The sequence below is a fragment of the Camelina sativa genome, chromosome 12, assembly GCF_030686135.1.
Source record: "Camelina sativa cultivar CO46 ecotype springtype chromosome 12, ASM3068613v1".
Classification (NCBI taxonomy): Eukaryota; Viridiplantae; Streptophyta; class Magnoliopsida; order Brassicales; family Brassicaceae; genus Camelina; species Camelina sativa.
In genome coordinates, this window is record NC_141891.1 from 3,840,613 (window position 1) to 3,857,757 (window position 17,145).

Sequence of the window (17,145 nt, forward strand, 5' to 3'; positions counted from 1 at the left end):
ACTGAGCTAATCATTATTAAAATTTGTCTTATGAGGCCCAAACTAACGAAGATTCTAAAACGTCGTCGTTCTAGTTATTATATTTCCCAATATCTTCTTCAGATCACAAGGCCCTGATTATTATTTTCTCTGCGAAGCAGATCGTATCATCACGATTCACGATCATCTCAAATAACAACAGAGAGACGATAGAGAGCGATAGATAGATAGAGATATGTCTGGTGTGGTTGCTCTTGGTTATGCGAGCTCGTGGGGTGCAGCGCTGGTAAGGATCTCGCCGTACACTTTCTCCGCAATCGGAATCGCCATCTCGATCGGCGTCTCAGTCCTCGGTGCCGCCTGGTAAATCCAATCTTCTTCTTCTTCTTCTTCTTCTTCTTCTTCTTCTTCTTCTTCTTCTTCATCCCTGTAAATTACAAGCATTGTCCTATTTGATTTGCGATGCATCCTTTCACACCAATCAATTCTTGTTTCTCATTAAAGGGGAATTTACATTACGGGAAGTAGTTTGATCGGTGCGGCTATAGAAGCTCCTCGTATCACTTCGAAGAATCTCATAAGGTATGTTAAAGTTTCAATCTTTTAATTCTAGTTTTATGTTTCATGGCGGATCAGTTGAGTTTAACTTGATGGTCAATTGAAAGATTCTTTGTTTTCATCTTTCTGAAAGCCAAATTAGTTCCCACTTTTAAGGAAGGTTCGATGTCTTGTTCTGAGTTAGCAATAAGAATTCATGGCTGAGTCGCATAATTCATATTCTTTCCTGGATATTAGAGTAGATTGTCACGTAATGATAGAAGTAGTTGTTGACCTCGGGGATATTAGAATCCAATCTAGTTGGTAGAGCTTATTACTTTGGCGTATGATGAAACACAGTGGATCATGAAGGCTCTGCCTTTGGGGATTTGGGCACTGGATACGATGATAATCAAGTGGCTTTTGTCTTTCGACGTGTATTTCAGTAGAAACAGATGTACAATCGAGATAGCTAAAAAAAAAAAACAAATGAGGGGGATATAGATTACAAAATTCTCTTTTTAATGTTTGTGTTAACGTAATTTTTTGTGGTGCCTTCCTGTTTGACTCCCACCTGATTCTTGGACCTGAGTCACCTTATTAACCGCTCAATAATGTCATTATGATACCCCATGTGTCTAAAAGGTAGTATTAAGGAGTGCTTAATAGGGAGTAGTTCTGTTTGCAGTTTTATTTGTTGTTAGAGAGTTACAGGGTTGGAGTTTGATGCTCTGTAACATCAATATCAACAGCGTCATTTACCATTTCTGAACCATATTGAGTAGAGATCATCGAACTTAGGATTGCTTAAGTAGGAATAGTTGTGTTTGCATTCTAATTTCTCGCTAACAGAGCTTCAGGCTCAAGATTAGATGCAATAACGAAGCAGCATTTCTTGTTCTTTTTAACTGTCCCAGTGTCATCTTTTGCGAAGCTGTAGCTATATATGGCGTTATTGTTGCAATCATTCTGCAAACAAAGTTGGAGAGTGTCCCATCTTCAAAGATGTATGACGCTGAGTCTCTAAGAGCTGGATATGCAATCTTCGCATCTGGAATCATCGTTGGATTCGCCAATCTTGTATGCGGGTCTGTATCTTCCCCTCTTTCTCTTTCCTTACAGTTTCGGTGTATGGATTCCATCCTCAGATATGCAAACCGAGGTCACATTTCTCTTGCAGGTTATGTGTAGGAATCATTGGAAGCAGTTGTGCATTGTCTGATGCCCAAAACTCGACACTCTTTGTAAAGATTCTTGTGATCGAGATCTTCGGGAGTGCTCTCGGGTTGTTTGGAGTTATTGTTGGGATCATTATGTCTGCACAAGCAACATGGCCAACCAAATAGATATATCCATCCGGTCTGTATGTGTTGTGGTCTATTTGCAAATCTGGAAAGAACATGGCTTCTTGATTATCTTCATTGTTGTATGGATGATACTGATGTCTAGACGAAACAAAATTATGTGTGAAAACTGAGAACCACTTTTGGATCCGTAATATTTTTTGTATTTGTTTAAAGCTTTGGAATAAGTCACTTTGGAGTACATCTTCATGTTTATGTTTGTATTCATTCTCTTTGGTTTCTCTGATAAATCAAAGACAAGAGTTTTTGTATATGATTCGTTTATCAATCTGTTTATCCACATGGTTATGTTTATAAATATCTCCTGCAAGTATATTGTTGATACAATTGGTCTCTCTACCGGTAAAGTCAGAGTTACACAAAACCACTACCCAACTAAACCAGTTGAAAAATTCAATCTATACAACAAATTGCTTACTAAGCAGAACCGGTTTATGATAAACCAAACATTGTACCAGACGACGGCGTCGTTTGGGTATGTGATTATTCGGTGGCTGTCCCGTTCCTGGAGCGTGGAGCTTTATTTGTTGTGTGTTGTGTGTCCCCCTAAAACCCTAAACACAGTCACTTCTTCTTCTTCTTCTGCTTCTCCTCCACCACAACATCCTTCAATCTCTGTCTTCCTTCTCCCTCGCAAGCTCAAAAAGTTTCTACCTTTCCGGTGAGTGTTGTCTGTTTTCGTTTCCTCGCTTCTCTTCTTTTTCTGGGTTTTTTAGTTTCCGCAAGATTTTTTATTGGAATGAAAATTCCCTCTGCTGTGTCTAGTATTTGGTAATTTGAGGTATGGTTTCGGTGGCTATGAGCTTATATAATATGCGCCACTGCTTCTCTCTGTCTCGTCGGTGTTTGATTTTGTTTAGTTTGCTGTTAATTTTGATGAGTCATAATCAGAACAACCTGTTATCTGAGATTCTAGTTTAGCTTTTTCTCTGTTCTCTACTCATATTTGCTTTGGAATTGTTTGTTTGCAAGTTCAATTTTTGGGAATCTTTGCAACGTATAAAACAGGATTTTTTACATTTTTGGATATTTATATCTGATATTTGCTTTTCAATTAGCTGGGGTACAGTTACTGGTCTCTCTGTTTAATTGTTTTCCTTGGAATTTTTTTACTGTAGAAGTAGAGAAAATATGCAAGCTTGTTGTGCTGGTACTTCGATGGTTTCTCTTCAGCAACCTGGACGTGTTCAGGGATCTGTCTTTCCCTCGTTAATCCCTCCAGTGACCAAATTTTCTCAGCAATTGAAGTTCAATTTTTCACAACCTTTCCGTTCTTCGTTTCTTGAAAGAAACTTGGTCTCTGAAAGGAGAGCATCTTCAGTCTCGCTATCTAATGTCGAGATGAGCAGTAAGAGAGTTTTATGACTTTTTTCATTTTCTTGATTTATGGTTGATACTGTGGATGACATATCAATGTGTGGTTTTGATTTCTTTTACTTCATTATGACTGATATTTATAGGCAATGAGATCCCTTTTGCGGATTCTGGTCTTACTGAAGTTGATCCAGAGGTTCGAACGATCATCACAAAGGAGAAAGATAGACAGTTCAGGAGCTTGGAGCTTATTGCGTCTGAGAATTTCACGTCTCGAGCAGTTATGGAGGCTGTTGGATCATGCCTTACCAACAAGTATTCTGAGGGACTTCCTGGTAAAAGGTAATGAGCTATGTAAGATTTGTTTTTGTTGCCCACAATTGTTCTTCTTGTTACTCATCTGCTAAATTTCATAGCTTTTCTGTTTTCCATGTTCAACAGATATTATGGTGGCAATGAGTACATTGATCAGTTGGAGACACTTTGCCAGAATCGGGCTTTGTCAACCTTCCGCTTAGATTCTTCGAAATGGGGGGTTAATGTTCAGCCTTTATCTGGTTCGCCTGCAAACTTTGCTGTCTACACTGCGATACTTAGCCCTCATGATCGGATCATGGTAATGATCTTTTGCAATTTTCACCTCATTTTTGTTCTTGCGTGCTTGAGATATTGAATATAATGGCTTGTTTGATACATTCAGGGTTTGGATTTACCTCATGGTGGTCATCTGTCACATGGGTTCATGACTGCTAAAAGGCGTGTTTCTGGAACTTCAATATACTTTGAGTCCATGCCTTATCGACTTGATGAATCCACAGGTACTGGATTTTTAATGACATAGTCTAGCAACTCTTTTGTGTGAGGCTATTTCCTGATGTCTGAATATTTGAAACAGGCATTGTTGACTACGATATGCTTGAGAAAACTGCTGCACTCTTCAGACCAAAGCTTATCATCGCTGGTGCTAGTGCGTACAGCCGAGATTTTGACTATCCTCGCATGAGGAAGGTAGAAACACAACCTGAATCGTTGAAACTATCTTTCATGTGTCTGTCTAGTTTTGGCTTTCAGTAGCATCTGATATTTGATTTTTCCTCACAATTTGTATGAATTTTTAAAGATCGCAGACTCAGTTGGTGCTTTCCTGATGATGGATATGGCTCACATCAGCGGGCTTGTGGCTGCTTCTGTGGTAGCTGACCCTTTTGAGTATTGTGATATTGTTACAACAACTACTCACAAGGTATGTTGTTCCGAAATCTGAAACATGATTTTGAATTGTATCTAGCAAAAAAAAAGAGCTCCCCAGTTAACCCATGATCTGATAGTTTTATAATTTTCCTTACTAGTCTTTGAGAGGTCCAAGAGGTGGCATGATTTTCTTCAGGAAGGATCCAATTAACGGTGTTGAGCTTGAATCTGCCATAAACAATGCAGTCTTCCCTGGTTTGCAGGTTGAGATATTCTTCACTGCTTCTAGCTCTCTTAGATCATTCTTCTAACAAGGTTATTAAAATTTGTCTGTGTTGTATATTTTTAGGGTGGCCCTCATAACCACACGATTGGAGGATTAGCAGTCTGCTTGAAACATGCACAATCACCGGAATTCAAGGCTTACCAGAAAAGAGTAATCACCCTTTTACTTGATCCTTAAGTTCTTCTGTAGTGGAGAAAGTAATTAACTTCTAACAATCTTCTTTTGCTTGTTTAGGTTGTGTCTAACTGTAGGGCGCTAGCTAACCGATTGGTGGAACTTGGGTTTAAGCTAGTTTCTGGCGGCAGCGACAATCACCTTGTTCTTGTCGATCTTAGACCATTGGTAAGGTCTTACAAATCCCATTAATCTCCCCCAAGCAAATGGACTAAAATCAGAGAATCACTAATTATCAATCGGTATTTTCTTTTGCTGTGGTTAGTTCATGGATGGTGCTCGGGTTGAGAAAATCTTAGACATGGCATCTATTACTCTCAACAAGAACTCTGTCCCTGGTGAGTTTCTTTCTGCGCTTATTCTTGGTTTTAAATGTGTGTTTATTACTCTCAAATTGATCATCTCTAGAGTCGTGAAACTGAGACTGGGTGGTTTGTGAAATGGTGAAACAGGGGATAAAAGTGCATTAGTTCCAGGGGGAATAAGGATAGGATCACCAGCGATGACAACAAGAGGACTGTCAGAGAAAGACTTTGCAGCAGTGGCCGACTTCATAAAGGAAGGTGTGGAGATAGCGATAGAAGCCAAGAAGTTAGTGACGGGAAGAAAGCTGCAAGATTTCACCAAGTTGGTGACTTCACCTGAGTTTCCATTGAAAGAGAAGGTAGAGAGTCTAAAGGAAAGAGTAGAATCCTTCACCTCTCGTTTTCCCATCCCTGGCGTTTAAAGCTATAACCAGATCTCTTTCTCTTGTGTTGTAACCTTATATTATTATTATTCAAACCTTTTTATCCTGTCTTTTAGGGGTTTTTCTTTGCTTGTTTCACAAGTTTGAAAGCCACATTTTGAATCTAGAGATATTCAAAAATTGTGATGCATAATGCTATTTTCAAAATAAATTTTATATTTATCATATTTGGGTCCGTTTCGTTTCCCTTAAGCATTGGAGGATTGGATTCACTGCTAAAACTTGATCTCAGTAACAATTACTTGGAAAGAAAGTTACCTAGAGAGCTACGGTCTTTTTTGGTTTAATCTCTCTATAATAAAAATACAAAAGAGCACAATGGAAACAGCCATTAGTAGCCCAACACTAGGTTGTATATAGAAAAAGCCCAAAGCTGTAGTCTTTTTGACATTAGGTGTGTGTACAACAAAACTGTGGGTCTCTGGGGGTTGCGGTTCTAGGGTTTGTTTGTTGTTTCATCTACGTTTTTGGGGATTTCTAGATCCGCGAAGTCTTTAGCGATGGCGGATGGGGTGATTCCATTCTACAGACGCCTGTATGAGGCTGTGAACGATCATTCACTGGATTCAATAATCTCGTGGGGCAAAAGCAACAACAGTTTCATCATTTGGGATCCGAGAGAGTTAGACAGCAAGCTTATTTCGGTTCCGAGGCCCTCACGACGTCTTGCTTGCTCCAGTCTCAAAAAGTTCTTCTACGACGTCAAGTATTATGTAAGTTTTTAACAAATGAAATGGTTCATCTCTCTCTCTTCTATCGCACATACAGTTTTGAATCTGGCTATATATATGAGCATGTATGTATGTATGTTGGTTGGTTTGTTTTGTAGGGATTTAAAAGAGTTAAGGGGTCTCCGCACATTGAATTCGGAAATGAATATTTTGTGAGAGGTAAACCCGAGCTCTTGCTGAAGATGCAGCGGAAGTCTTTTGACAAGAATCGCCGTAAAAATCAAGCAGCTGCAGAGAATCAAGCAATTCAGGATGCAAAGGAAGTAGATGCTCGCTTGCAACATTTGCGTATTTTATCTTTTTTTCACAAGTTTGTTATTGTTGTTCTTCTTGTTGCTTTCTTTCTATGTATCAACGCTTTCTTCTTTTAGTTGCTTTCTTTCTATGTATGAACACTTACTTTGGTGGCTTTTGTTTAAGTTTGGGGTTTCTGATACGATTTATGTTTTCGTTGATGTTTGCTCTATTGCTGTGTACATCTCCTTGCCCAAGATCTTGCTACTTACTGTAAGATAGCTTCTTACAACCATGGAAACTAGTAGTGGCTCCGATGAAACAGATATAGTTTCCAAGTAACCCCTTCCTTGTTCAAATCCTGTGGTTGGTTGTGTGTTACTCTAGTCTTTTTGAGTCGTCTTGTGCATATGAGTTACCACCGATGCCAGATATCACCGACTTTGTTTAACACCGAAGAGGTTTGGATTCATCAACTTCCTCGTGTGACTGTTCATACTTAACTTTTTTGCTTTTGTATTTCATTTCAGAGCCTATTATGATATCGACAGATGTGTGTTTATAATTGCCCCTAGAGTCGTGAAACTGAGACTGTGTGGTTTGTGAAATGGTGAAACAGGGGATAAAAGTGCGTTGGGTTTCAGGGGGAATAATTAAGGATAGGGTCGCCAGCGATGACGACAAGAGGACTGTCAGAGAAAGACTTTGTAGCAGTTGCCGACTTAGATCAAGGAAGGAGTAGAGATAGCGATAGAAGCCAATAAGTTAGTGCCGGGAGCAAAGCTTCAAGAATTCACCAAGTTGGCGACTTCACCTGAGTTTCTATTGAAAGAGATAGAGGGTGAAGAGTCTAAAAAGAAAGAGTCGAATCCTTCAACCTCTCGTTTTCCCATTCCTGGCGTTTAAACAGATAATATACTCGCTCATCTCTACTACTCTTGTTTTATATTCATCCACCCTTTTTATCTGTGTTTTAGGGGTTTTTGCTTTGCTTGTGTCACAAGTTTGAAAGCCACATTTTTAAAATCTATAGAAAATCCAAAAATAGTGATACATACTATTTTTCAAAAAAAAAAAAATTATTTTTATCATCGGTTAATGCTTCTTCTATATTCTCGTTAAAAATAAAAGACAAAATATAGGAGATATATTTATGAGAGAAAAAGATAAAGAGTTATGTAAAAATTAAAATAGAAATAAATAGTGAATGATTTTGAAATGTTTTTTTATATATTATTTTTAACGTCGAGAGCAACTATTTCGCGGGATTTGGCGAATTTATCTCATCACCCAATCTCTCTCTCTCTTTATTTTATTTTTTTCTCTTTTCTCCAAAACCTTTTATTTTTGTTGTTGTTTGCCCTTTTTTTCCAAAAATATTATTCATATCTCTCCTCCTCTGCCTTAATTCCTCTGAGGCGTGGCGTGAAGACTCTCTCTCTTCTCTTCTCTTCTCTTCTCTCTCTCTCTCAAACAGAAAGAAAGAGAGAGATCCAAAATCCAACGATAACAGATATTATCTGCTTTTTCCTTTTCTCCTCTCTCCCTCACACCGGAATCGAATCTCTCACGTTGGTCGATCTTTCCTAGTAACGGCGGCGGCCATCGCTTTCTTCTTCTTTCTCCCCCTCCAGGTACGATTCTGTTTTCCATCATCGTTCCGTTTCATGCACGCATTAACTCAGATTTGAAGAAAACAAACTAACAATGTTTTTAGGAAATAAGAACGTACGAGAGTTGTTGTTGTTGAGATATGATAAATTGTTTGGTTGATTTGTACGTGTATATGATCCACAGGCCTTCATTGGTAATTGCTGATTCTTGAAGGTCAGCTATGGAGGGAGTTAAATTCCCCTGTGGTGGGATTATTAACGATTTCAATGGAAGAAGAAAGTGTTACAAACAAGACTGGCTTGCTGCCTTTAATTCTGGTGTCAGGTCTCTTCATCTTCTTCTTTATATATATTTTCATCTACTTCACGTCCAAAATTGGTCCAGAATTATGAATTTTGTTTTTTTTTTAACTATCAATGTTAGGATTTTGGCTCCAACTCTGTATATTTTCATTGCCTCTGCACTACCTGTGATTGCATTCGGCGAGCAGCTTAGCAGAGAGACAGGTTAGCTTATAGTTGACAGTTGTGTTGCTTCTAGAGGAACTTTGTCTGATGGTTTTATGATCCCACTCTCATTTTGCTTTATAGATCGAAGCCTTGGCATAGCGGAATCATTAGCTTCAACAGCTATTTGTGGAATTATTCATTCAGTTTTTGGTGGACAACCTCTCTTGATAGTAGGGGTTGCTGAACCCACTATTATAATGTATACGTATCTTCACAGTTTCAGCAAAAGCAGGCCTGAATTGGGTCAGAAACTCTACTTAGCTTGGTCTGGATGGTATGTTGATTTCTGAATTTTCCTTTCTGTTTGTTTTTTTGTTGGTGATTCCTCTTTCACTATTTACACTGGAAGTCTTATGTTTTTTTTCTAACAGGGTCTGTGTCTGGACAGCAGTTTTGCTTATCCTTCTTGCAATGTTAAACGCATGCAACATCATTTCTAGGTTTACAAGAATCGCAGGAGAGCTCTTTGGAATGCTCATAACCGTTCTTTTTATCCAGGAGGCTGTTAAGGTTCTCTGATGGGTAATTTAAACATGGTAAAGTTCATACAAAAGGCATTTAAACATTTTAGAACTTACGAGGCGTGTTTTGTTTCCTAATGCAGGGACTTATAGGCGAGTTTCTTGTCCCAAAATCTGACGATCCAAGTTTGGAAGTGTATCAGTTCCAATGGCTGTATACCAATGGTCTTCTTGCCGTCATATTCTCATTCGGTCTTCTTTACACTGCTCTGAAAAGCAGGAGGGCAAGATCATGGAAATATGGCTTCAGTATGTCAAAAACTTTGATTTGGCTATCTATGTAGGTGAAAACTTGACAGAATCATTGGACAGTAACTAGCTTCATATTTGTAGGGTGGATGCGAGGTTTTATAGGGGATTATGGAACTCTCCTCATGCTTGTGTTGTGGAGCGCATTTTCATACACAGTCCCTAGTAACCTTCCTGAAGGAGTTCCAAGGAGGCTAGAATTGCCACTTCCTTGGGAAGCCGAGTCTTTGTATCACTGGACAGTCGTCAAGGTACTAACTACTACTACATACCTTGCTGCATTTGTGAATGTGAACACTTTACAACAGAGAAAGACCAAATCATTGCCTTTTTCTTGGACTAAAATTGTAGGATATGGGGAAGGTCCCGCCTCTTTACATCCTTGCTGCATTTATACCAGCAATCATGATCGCAGGTTTATACTTCTTTGATCACTGTGTATCTGCACAAATGGCTCAGCAGAAGGAGTTTAATCTCAAAAATCCCCCGGCTTATCATTATGATATCTTTATCCTAGGAATCATGGTATGGTTATAGTGATGGCTTTCATTTCTTTAGTTATAAATGAGTGAATTAGTACTTATTCGTTTCTATGTTGTTGTAGACATTGATATGTGGCCTACTTGGACTTCCTCCTTCAAATGGGGTCATTCCACAATCCCCTATGCACACAAAGAGTCTTGCAGTTCTTAAGAAGCAGGTTAGAATAAAAACAGAACAATCTGTTCCGAGTGAATCCAATTTTCCCTAAATTTTCACTTGGTTTGAAGTGTGAAACGTTTTGTGTATCAATTGCAGCAAATGCGAAAGAAAATGGTACAGAAAGCAAAAGAATGCATGAGGGCAAAAGCTAGCAACTCGGAGATCTACGGGAGGATGCAAGATGTGTTTATAGAGATGGAAACATCCCCTAAGGCACCTAACCATATCTGTCTCATTAGTTTACTTCCTCTCTTGATACCAAGAAGATAATTTCTCATCAGTCTTATCATATTGAAACTTGTCAGGCTACAGTGGTGAAAGAGTTAGAAAACTTGAAAGAAGCAGTGATGAAAGCAGATGATGGAGGAGGAGACACAAAGGGGAAGAAATTTGATCCAGAGGTACATATTGAAGACCATTTGCCAGTTAGAGTAAACGAGCAGAGAGTGAGCAATCTCTTGCAATCGATCCTTGTTGGATTGTTGATATTTGCAGTACCAGTTCTCAGAATGATACCAACTTCAGTCCTATGGGGTTACTTCACTTACATGGCTGTTGATAGTCTCCCTGGTAACCAGTTCTGGGAAAGACTTCAGTTGCTATTCATAACTCCTGGTCGTCGATTCAAGTACTACAGAAACTCTACTACTTTTAAACATCACAACCTCTTTCAATTTTTAAAAAAATAAAATTTCTGATTTGTTTATGTTTTTGTGTGTGTGAACAGAGTTCTTGAAGGCTCACATGCATCATTTGTGGAGATAGTACCATACAAGTCGATTGTTATGTTTACACTCTTCCAGCTTCTGTATTTTCTGATATGTTATGGAGTGACATGGATACCTGTAGGAGGAATCTTGTTCCCCTTGCCCTTCTTTATCCTCATTGCTCTAAGACAACACATCCTCCCGAAGATTTTTGATCCATCTCATCTCCAAGTTTTAGATTCTTCAGAGTATGAAGAGATGGTTGGTGCACCACAAAGAAACTCCAGCTTCGGTTTCAATGGGGAGTTAAGAGAGGCGGCGCTTCCAATCAGTGTTGTTGAGAACAGTGAAGACGAGTTTTATGATGCAGAGATCCTTGATGAGATTACTACTAGCAGAGGTGAACTCAAGCATAGAACCTTAAGTGTCAAAGAAGATAGATCCCAGATGGTAAAAATTTTATAACTATTCTTGAAATCGATTTGTTAATAGTATCTTATTTGATCTGCACATTTTACAAGTTATCTTTGTTTCTCAGGTATATCCAGAAAACAGTGGACACTCATAATTAAGTCTTGCTTGAGAAAAGGAACAAATCCGTTTTGCTTGAAAGAAACCGCAGATTAAAATGGTACCACGAAGATATGTAGAGGCGATAGAAAAAGCAAGTGAGCAGATATAGATGAGGCAAAGAGATGGAGGATACAAGTACAACAAACTTGCTGATTGTTTCTTCTACGAAACATATTTTTGGTTTCCTCACTTTTTGTTATATTTTGATGAATCAGTTTGCTCTTTACTTTTATCTACCACACAACAACAACAACAAGAAAAAAGAAAAAGGATAGATCACACTACTAGACAATTCTCTCATTTCTGCCTTTAGGGCTGAAATATGAAGTTTTTGTTACTTCTTTTTGTTTTGTTAGAAATAAAAAGCTGGATGACAGAGAGAATTCTTTCTACTTATCCTTTTACTTTTAGTTCTTTTGTGCGTTTATGTTATGATTCCCGATTATAATGGCTAAAAAGTATAAAATCAAATCCTCTTTAACTTGCGTGTTTCTCAAGAAACATTCAGAAGAAGGAGAAAATCACCGTCTCTTATAATACTGATGTCGTCGATTTCGGCTCCTTCTCTACTCAGAATCTTTGTGGCTACGAATCCCAGCTTCTTCTCACCAATTTCAATTAACTCTTCAAGAGAATCCGGTAGCTTTACTAGTTTACCCGAGGAGGAAACCTCACCACTGATCGTCACCCTCGCCGGATAAACCACACCTGCTCCTTCACTTATTGCCGCAGTTCTGTTAGATGACCCACCTTCTACACCTGTAATCAATAGAAAATAAATAAATTCAGTACTGTTTTTATTTCCCAAAAAAAAACAGAAAAAACCCGCAACCTAAGTTAATTTCAGGATGGAGAGAGTAAGTAAGAGGCGTCTTACCAGTGTTGGCAGCCGACATGATACCAAACAGCGAGTTCTTGAAATTACTTGGCTTCCCTCTCTGAGAAACAGCTCGGTCCAGAGGCGGCATTGCTTCCCTTGAACGGTGGTAAATCATTACAGGCTCGCTGCAATGTTTCATCAATGATTTAACCTCTGGTGTGCCATAAACAACGTTCTGATTCTTCTCCACTGGTCTTTGATTATGAAACAAAGCTTTGATATCTTCATGTCCTTGATGCTCAGCAAGACCACGAGCCGTCCAACCATAAACATCTGGCTTGTCCATGTCAGCTCTTTGCTCTAACAAGAACTTCACAATCTCCACGTTTCCTTCTGAGACTGCTCTGTGCAAAGCTGTGGTTCCGTTGACATCCGGGAGTGAGATATCTCCACCGTATTTTAGAATGTCTTTGAGTGTATCTAAGCTGTTTTGTCCAACAGCTAAGCAAGAGAAATGCCCTACTGTGTCAAGGCTTAGCGTTGCGCCATTTTCTGACAAGAGTTTAGCAATTCCTTCATGTCTCCCACTGATTGCTTCCCATAATGGTACATTACCTTCTGAATCTGCAAAAGGTTTTATACAATTACTAGACGATTTACCAGATTATTATATATACGAAATGGACTCATAAAACCTTCGTTATATCATACCTCTAATGTTAGGATCTGCTCCTTTCTCGAGAAGTAATGCAACACAATATTGGTTTCCTTTTGATGCTGCTATGTGCTGAGATAAAAATACACACACACAAAACACATAAAGAGTGAGGACTTTGATTGTTCTTAGAGTGAAAATTGATGCGATAGTTTCTTTAAACAGAGGAATTTGGAACTGACCAGCGCGGTTCGGCCGTTCGTATCTGTTTCATTTGGGTTTGAGCCTCGTTTCAGTAACTGATGCAGCAGTAAATCGTCTCCTCTGTCTGCTGCGAAACATAAACTAAGAGGTAGATCCATTTTCCCTTGAGCCAACATGAGTTCTATATCAGCCAAAATGTCTTTCATCACTGGATCTTCTGAGTCTTTCAGATGCTGTATTAGACCATAACATATTCATATGAGACAAAATAGTAGAATTTTTGTAGTCACTATAGATTATAAGGAAATAGCTTTGGGACCAACCTGAAGAAGATTATTCATGATTATTGCTCCATCACCAACGTTTGCTTGAACAAGGTTTAAGAATGCTGTACGGTTCAGGCGAAGCAATTGACTCAATCGCTTGGTACGAACTGTGAACAACTGTGGCCTGTAACATAGGACCCCTACTTCACCAAAAACCTGACCTGTGCGTGCTTCACCAACTACCTGAAATGAATACACAAATCACAACTTTAAAAAGCTGTCTTACAAGGGAAATCACAACTTAAAAGCTGTCTTGAAAGCTAAATCACAATGCGGATTTTACCTGATCCACTCCATTCACACGTGCAATGATGTCCTGTCATATAGTAGGATTGTCAACTATTTGGAAGAAAAAAAAAATGAAAGGAGAAGTAGAATTGTTTCGCAGATACAACCAAAATAAATACTTACAACAGCCCCTGTGACCATTATGTAAAAGTCAGTTGGTGCTTCATTTCGCAAAATCACATCTTCTTTAGGAGGAAAATACTCGGCCTTCATCTCAGTGACCTACATAATATCAGAAGGTTGAACGGGTGATTCATCAAAAGAAAGTAGACAAGTCTAAAATCTTTGTCAATGAAAAAACATACCAATTGGAATAGAAGATCACTGGATATTCCACGGAACAAGTAGATCTTGTCAACAATTTCGTAGAACAGATAATGTGATATGCTGGAACGGATAGCCTTGGGGAGGGAATCAATAATATCTTTCTGCTGTAGGCCTTCTGAATCAGTTCTGTACCTCAAAGATAAATGAGCTACCATCTGTTCTTGCAAGCGCACTGGAAGATTGTTCCTCTGAGCAAATGCTGAGGCTGTTTGGATAGTATCTCTCTGAAACAATTTAAAATCAACAAGAAATATTTAAACAGTATAAAACAACTCTTGCAGGAGGATAAGACAATAGTTAGTTGGCTTAGTTCAAAACAAAGATTTCGTGAGTTCTGGATAATGTTTCTGAATTGAACATATGAAAGGAGAAATGAGAAATTAAACAAACCATAAAAAGAACTTACATAGTTAACGGTGCGACTGGTCGCATGAACCACCAAGTTGGTCATATTACCAATTATATAAGCTAGCAATCCAAGATTAAATATCATGTAGAAGAGAATGAAGGCCCTCTCGCTTGCATTGTTACCATGTATATCACCATAACCCGTTGTTGAGAAAGTTGTTATGGACCAATACATTGATGTAACATACCGGATAAGCACATTTTTCTTTGTCCAATTTTCCTCAGCAAGTGCCATAAATGTCATTGTGGGATCTGGGTAATGTGCAGCAATAGAATACAAGAAGCAGGCGCCACAGTGAACCACAAAGAGAGCAGCCTACAATACAACCATCAATGTCTTATAGTGACAGCAATAAAATATAGTTGCTTAATCTAAGATCATGTACAGAGATACTAACAAGGTAAAGTTTCGTGCATCGAATCCAGAAGTAGCTGTATTTCGGATCTTTCTCCAATCTGAAAAGTTCAATACAGGGCACTTAGAAATACTATTACAAAGAATAGAATAGCTTGATGAATAATAACAGATGATGACGAAACAGATTCAAAAATCTCACCTTGCAAAACATTTACTGACCCTGCGGATACGCCATAGACGCAGCATACTGTAAATCCCATATCCTTGAATAGTCTTATGCAATAAGCTGGCAACAAGTTCATAAGGAACTGTAGATACGATGTCAAAAATAAGCCAAGTGGAGGCATATCTCCAAGCTATTCTCTTGGGATCATCGACAAGGAGATAAGTTGCCTTGTCTAAGAAGGCAACAAAGAATGACAGAACAATATCAACAGCGAAAAACCCGTTGACAATGTTATCAAGAATACTGAGAGGTGCTCTTGGTGTTTGCATGAACCCAAACTCAAAAGGTGAAGCCCATGCTGTGTATAGCACCAAAACCACTAGAAACCAATCCCACGCTCTGCAACAACATTGTGCAAACTCATCATCATCAGTCACAGTGATACACTATCATAGCTAAACAAAACTATGAAAAAATCATGTCTCTTCACCAACACGAAGCAATTCATCGAACAGTTTAGATTCATCAAAAATCCCAAATTGAGATTTTGTAATTTTCTAAAATTCTCCATAAATCTCATAAGAAGAGAAGCTTAAAAAATCGGTTCCACGCGAGACATTGCATCAACGATTCATCTCAAATTACACAAAAGTAAAGGAAGATACAGAATCAGAGTACGTAGTACCTGTAACGAGGATCGAAGGGAGAGACGATGAAGCAACGAAGCTTAATGTGAGGGCTAGAACGACCGGCGGCTCCGACTCCAAGCGGCGGAAGAAGACCTTTGCTGAAACTGTAATGACTCATTGTCCCTTCTCTAGATAAATGTTCAGCCGCCACATCCTCCGTCTCCAAAATAACTCCACCGTTGTTCTTCTCCGGCCAAAACCACTCCATCTTCTTATTCTTCTTCTTATCCTTCTCCATACCGATCGATGCAGGAAGATTCAACTCTCTCTCTCTCTCTCTCTCTGTGACCTAAGTGGATAAAAGCAATTTATTGTTGAGAGAAGAAGCGCGTACACATGGGCTGGTCTCTATAGTACTCTCCCTCGCCTCCGCTCACCAATTCGGTTTTCTCCTAAACCTGGTACGTGTGTGTGATTTCTCTTTCTCTGGTTTTTATTACCTTTTCACTTTTACCCCTGCTGCTACTATTTTCTCACCTTTATATATACACATAATAATACTTTCTTATTACCATAAAAATTGGATATCGTATCGACGAATACATTCAATGAAAAGAGTGTTAAGAAGTAAAGTTTCGGTTTTTCAACATTAAAATTTTTCCCTTTAATTTGGTGTTTTTACAAAATCGCAATAAATTGTTAAGTTTCGGATAATATGATTATTTCCATATTTTTGGTTTACGGTAAGGTTTACTAATTTTTGTGAAAGACTTGCAAAAATCTTTTAGGATTTTTTCCTTTTAACAAAAAAAGAATCTTTTATTTAAGATTCCTTATACTTATTAAACCTAATATAAATTTGATTATTACAATTTGAACATTTTGGTAGTATATATAGATCTATTCGTTTCCATAAATGTAAATATAATAGCTAAAGAAAAAAGAAAAAAAAGTATAATCATTAAAAAAAAAAAAAAGAGCGATGAATATGTGTCACAATTTTCTTCTATATTAACGTACATATTCGAATTTCAGAAATTTTCTAAAAGTATACTACAATCGTCGATATTGACAGTCGTCAAATAGGAGAGATGAATTTCTTCTTCCAGCCAAAAAGAGTTACTATAATAGCTCAGTCAAACAATTTTCTTCCTTTGAAATTAAACATTTTTGGATATCCGAATTTTATCCGAATCTACCTACAGAAATCTTTACAATAATAAATATTTGAAATGTAACTTTTTTTATATATAACTCAAATTTTCAAAACAATTTTTTTTTTTTTTCAAGTTACTGACCCAATAGTATGAAACATGCAAGACTATACGTTATACAAGTTTGAATTAAGGAAATTGATTTTAATTTGTGTACTTGATATGAATGATGGCGTGATTACCTGACGAAATATATGGTTGTCTGTATATGTATTGGAGGAAGAGAAGTTGAACGAAAGATAGCCGTTACGCCTATTGCATGTCGAAACGTGTATAATTCATAATAGAGATTGATTTATATGGGTTGATGACATTGT

At 38.1% G+C, this 17,145-nt stretch overlaps 5 protein-coding genes across 6 annotated transcripts; 4 read left to right on the forward strand and 1 right to left on the reverse strand.

Moving 5' to 3' along the window:
* Window positions 1-15: 15 nt before the first annotated feature.
* LOC104730019 (V-type proton ATPase subunit c''1) lies at window positions 16-2,131 on the forward strand. Its single transcript, XM_010449072.3, has 4 exons — window positions 16-342; window positions 484-561; window positions 1,434-1,604; window positions 1,697-2,131. Exons 1-4 carry the CDS (start codon window positions 215-217, stop codon window positions 1,860-1,862), a joined length of 543 nt encoding a protein of 180 aa, XP_010447374.1. The 5' UTR covers window positions 16-214; the 3' UTR covers window positions 1,863-2,131.
* An 84-nt stretch (window positions 2,132-2,215) lies between these two features.
* On the forward strand, window positions 2,216-5,758 carry LOC104730020 (serine hydroxymethyltransferase 3, chloroplastic). The gene is made up of 12 exons (XM_010449073.3): window positions 2,216-2,541; window positions 2,999-3,228; window positions 3,341-3,536; window positions 3,636-3,810; window positions 3,895-4,012; window positions 4,090-4,202; window positions 4,315-4,437; window positions 4,544-4,648; window positions 4,735-4,821; window positions 4,906-5,013; window positions 5,111-5,183; window positions 5,298-5,758. The coding sequence occupies exons 1-12, from the start codon at window positions 2,315-2,317 to the stop codon at window positions 5,570-5,572; spliced, it is 1,830 nt and encodes a 609-aa protein (XP_010447375.3). The 5' UTR covers window positions 2,216-2,314; the 3' UTR covers window positions 5,573-5,758.
* A 242-nt stretch (window positions 5,759-6,000) lies between these two features.
* On the forward strand, window positions 6,001-6,760 carry LOC104733175 (heat stress transcription factor A-4a-like). Its single transcript, XM_087477506.1, has 2 exons — window positions 6,001-6,306; window positions 6,423-6,760. The coding sequence occupies exons 1-2, from the start codon at window positions 6,094-6,096 to the stop codon at window positions 6,693-6,695; spliced, it is 486 nt and encodes a 161-aa protein (XP_087333632.1). The 5' UTR covers window positions 6,001-6,093; the 3' UTR covers window positions 6,696-6,760.
* Window positions 6,761-7,816: 1,056 nt separating this feature from the next.
* Window positions 7,817-11,843, forward strand: LOC104730023 (putative boron transporter 7). 2 transcript variants are annotated; one of them, XM_087478291.1, is made up of 13 exons: window positions 7,817-8,192; window positions 8,356-8,496; window positions 8,596-8,678; window positions 8,763-8,955; window positions 9,053-9,203; window positions 9,286-9,451; window positions 9,536-9,702; window positions 9,803-9,976; window positions 10,056-10,151; window positions 10,250-10,366; window positions 10,459-10,781; window positions 10,881-11,310; window positions 11,399-11,843. In XM_087478291.1, the coding sequence occupies exons 7-13, from the start codon at window positions 9,541-9,543 to the stop codon at window positions 11,426-11,428; spliced, it is 1,332 nt and encodes a 443-aa protein (XP_087334417.1). In that variant the 5' UTR covers window positions 7,817-8,192; window positions 8,356-8,496; window positions 8,596-8,678; window positions 8,763-8,955; window positions 9,053-9,203; window positions 9,286-9,451; window positions 9,536-9,540; the 3' UTR covers window positions 11,429-11,843. The 2 variants fall into 2 exon arrangements, with proteins under 2 accessions (XP_087334417.1, XP_010447377.2); XM_010449075.3 differs by having other exon boundaries at window positions 7,898-8,192; window positions 9,053-9,191.
* On the reverse strand, window positions 11,734-16,280 carry LOC104730022 (putative potassium channel AKT5). The gene is made up of 12 exons (XM_010449074.3): window positions 15,671-16,280; window positions 15,019-15,384; window positions 14,860-14,917; window positions 14,460-14,777; window positions 14,032-14,277; window positions 13,850-13,948; window positions 13,722-13,754; window positions 13,436-13,621; window positions 13,151-13,345; window positions 12,965-13,040; window positions 12,311-12,877; window positions 11,734-12,192 (listed from the first exon to the last, which is right to left on the reverse strand). Exons 1-12 carry the CDS (start codon window positions 15,910-15,912, stop codon window positions 11,927-11,929), a joined length of 2,652 nt encoding a protein of 883 aa, XP_010447376.2. The 5' UTR covers window positions 15,913-16,280; the 3' UTR covers window positions 11,734-11,926.
* Between the last annotated feature and the right edge of the window lie 865 nt (window positions 16,281-17,145).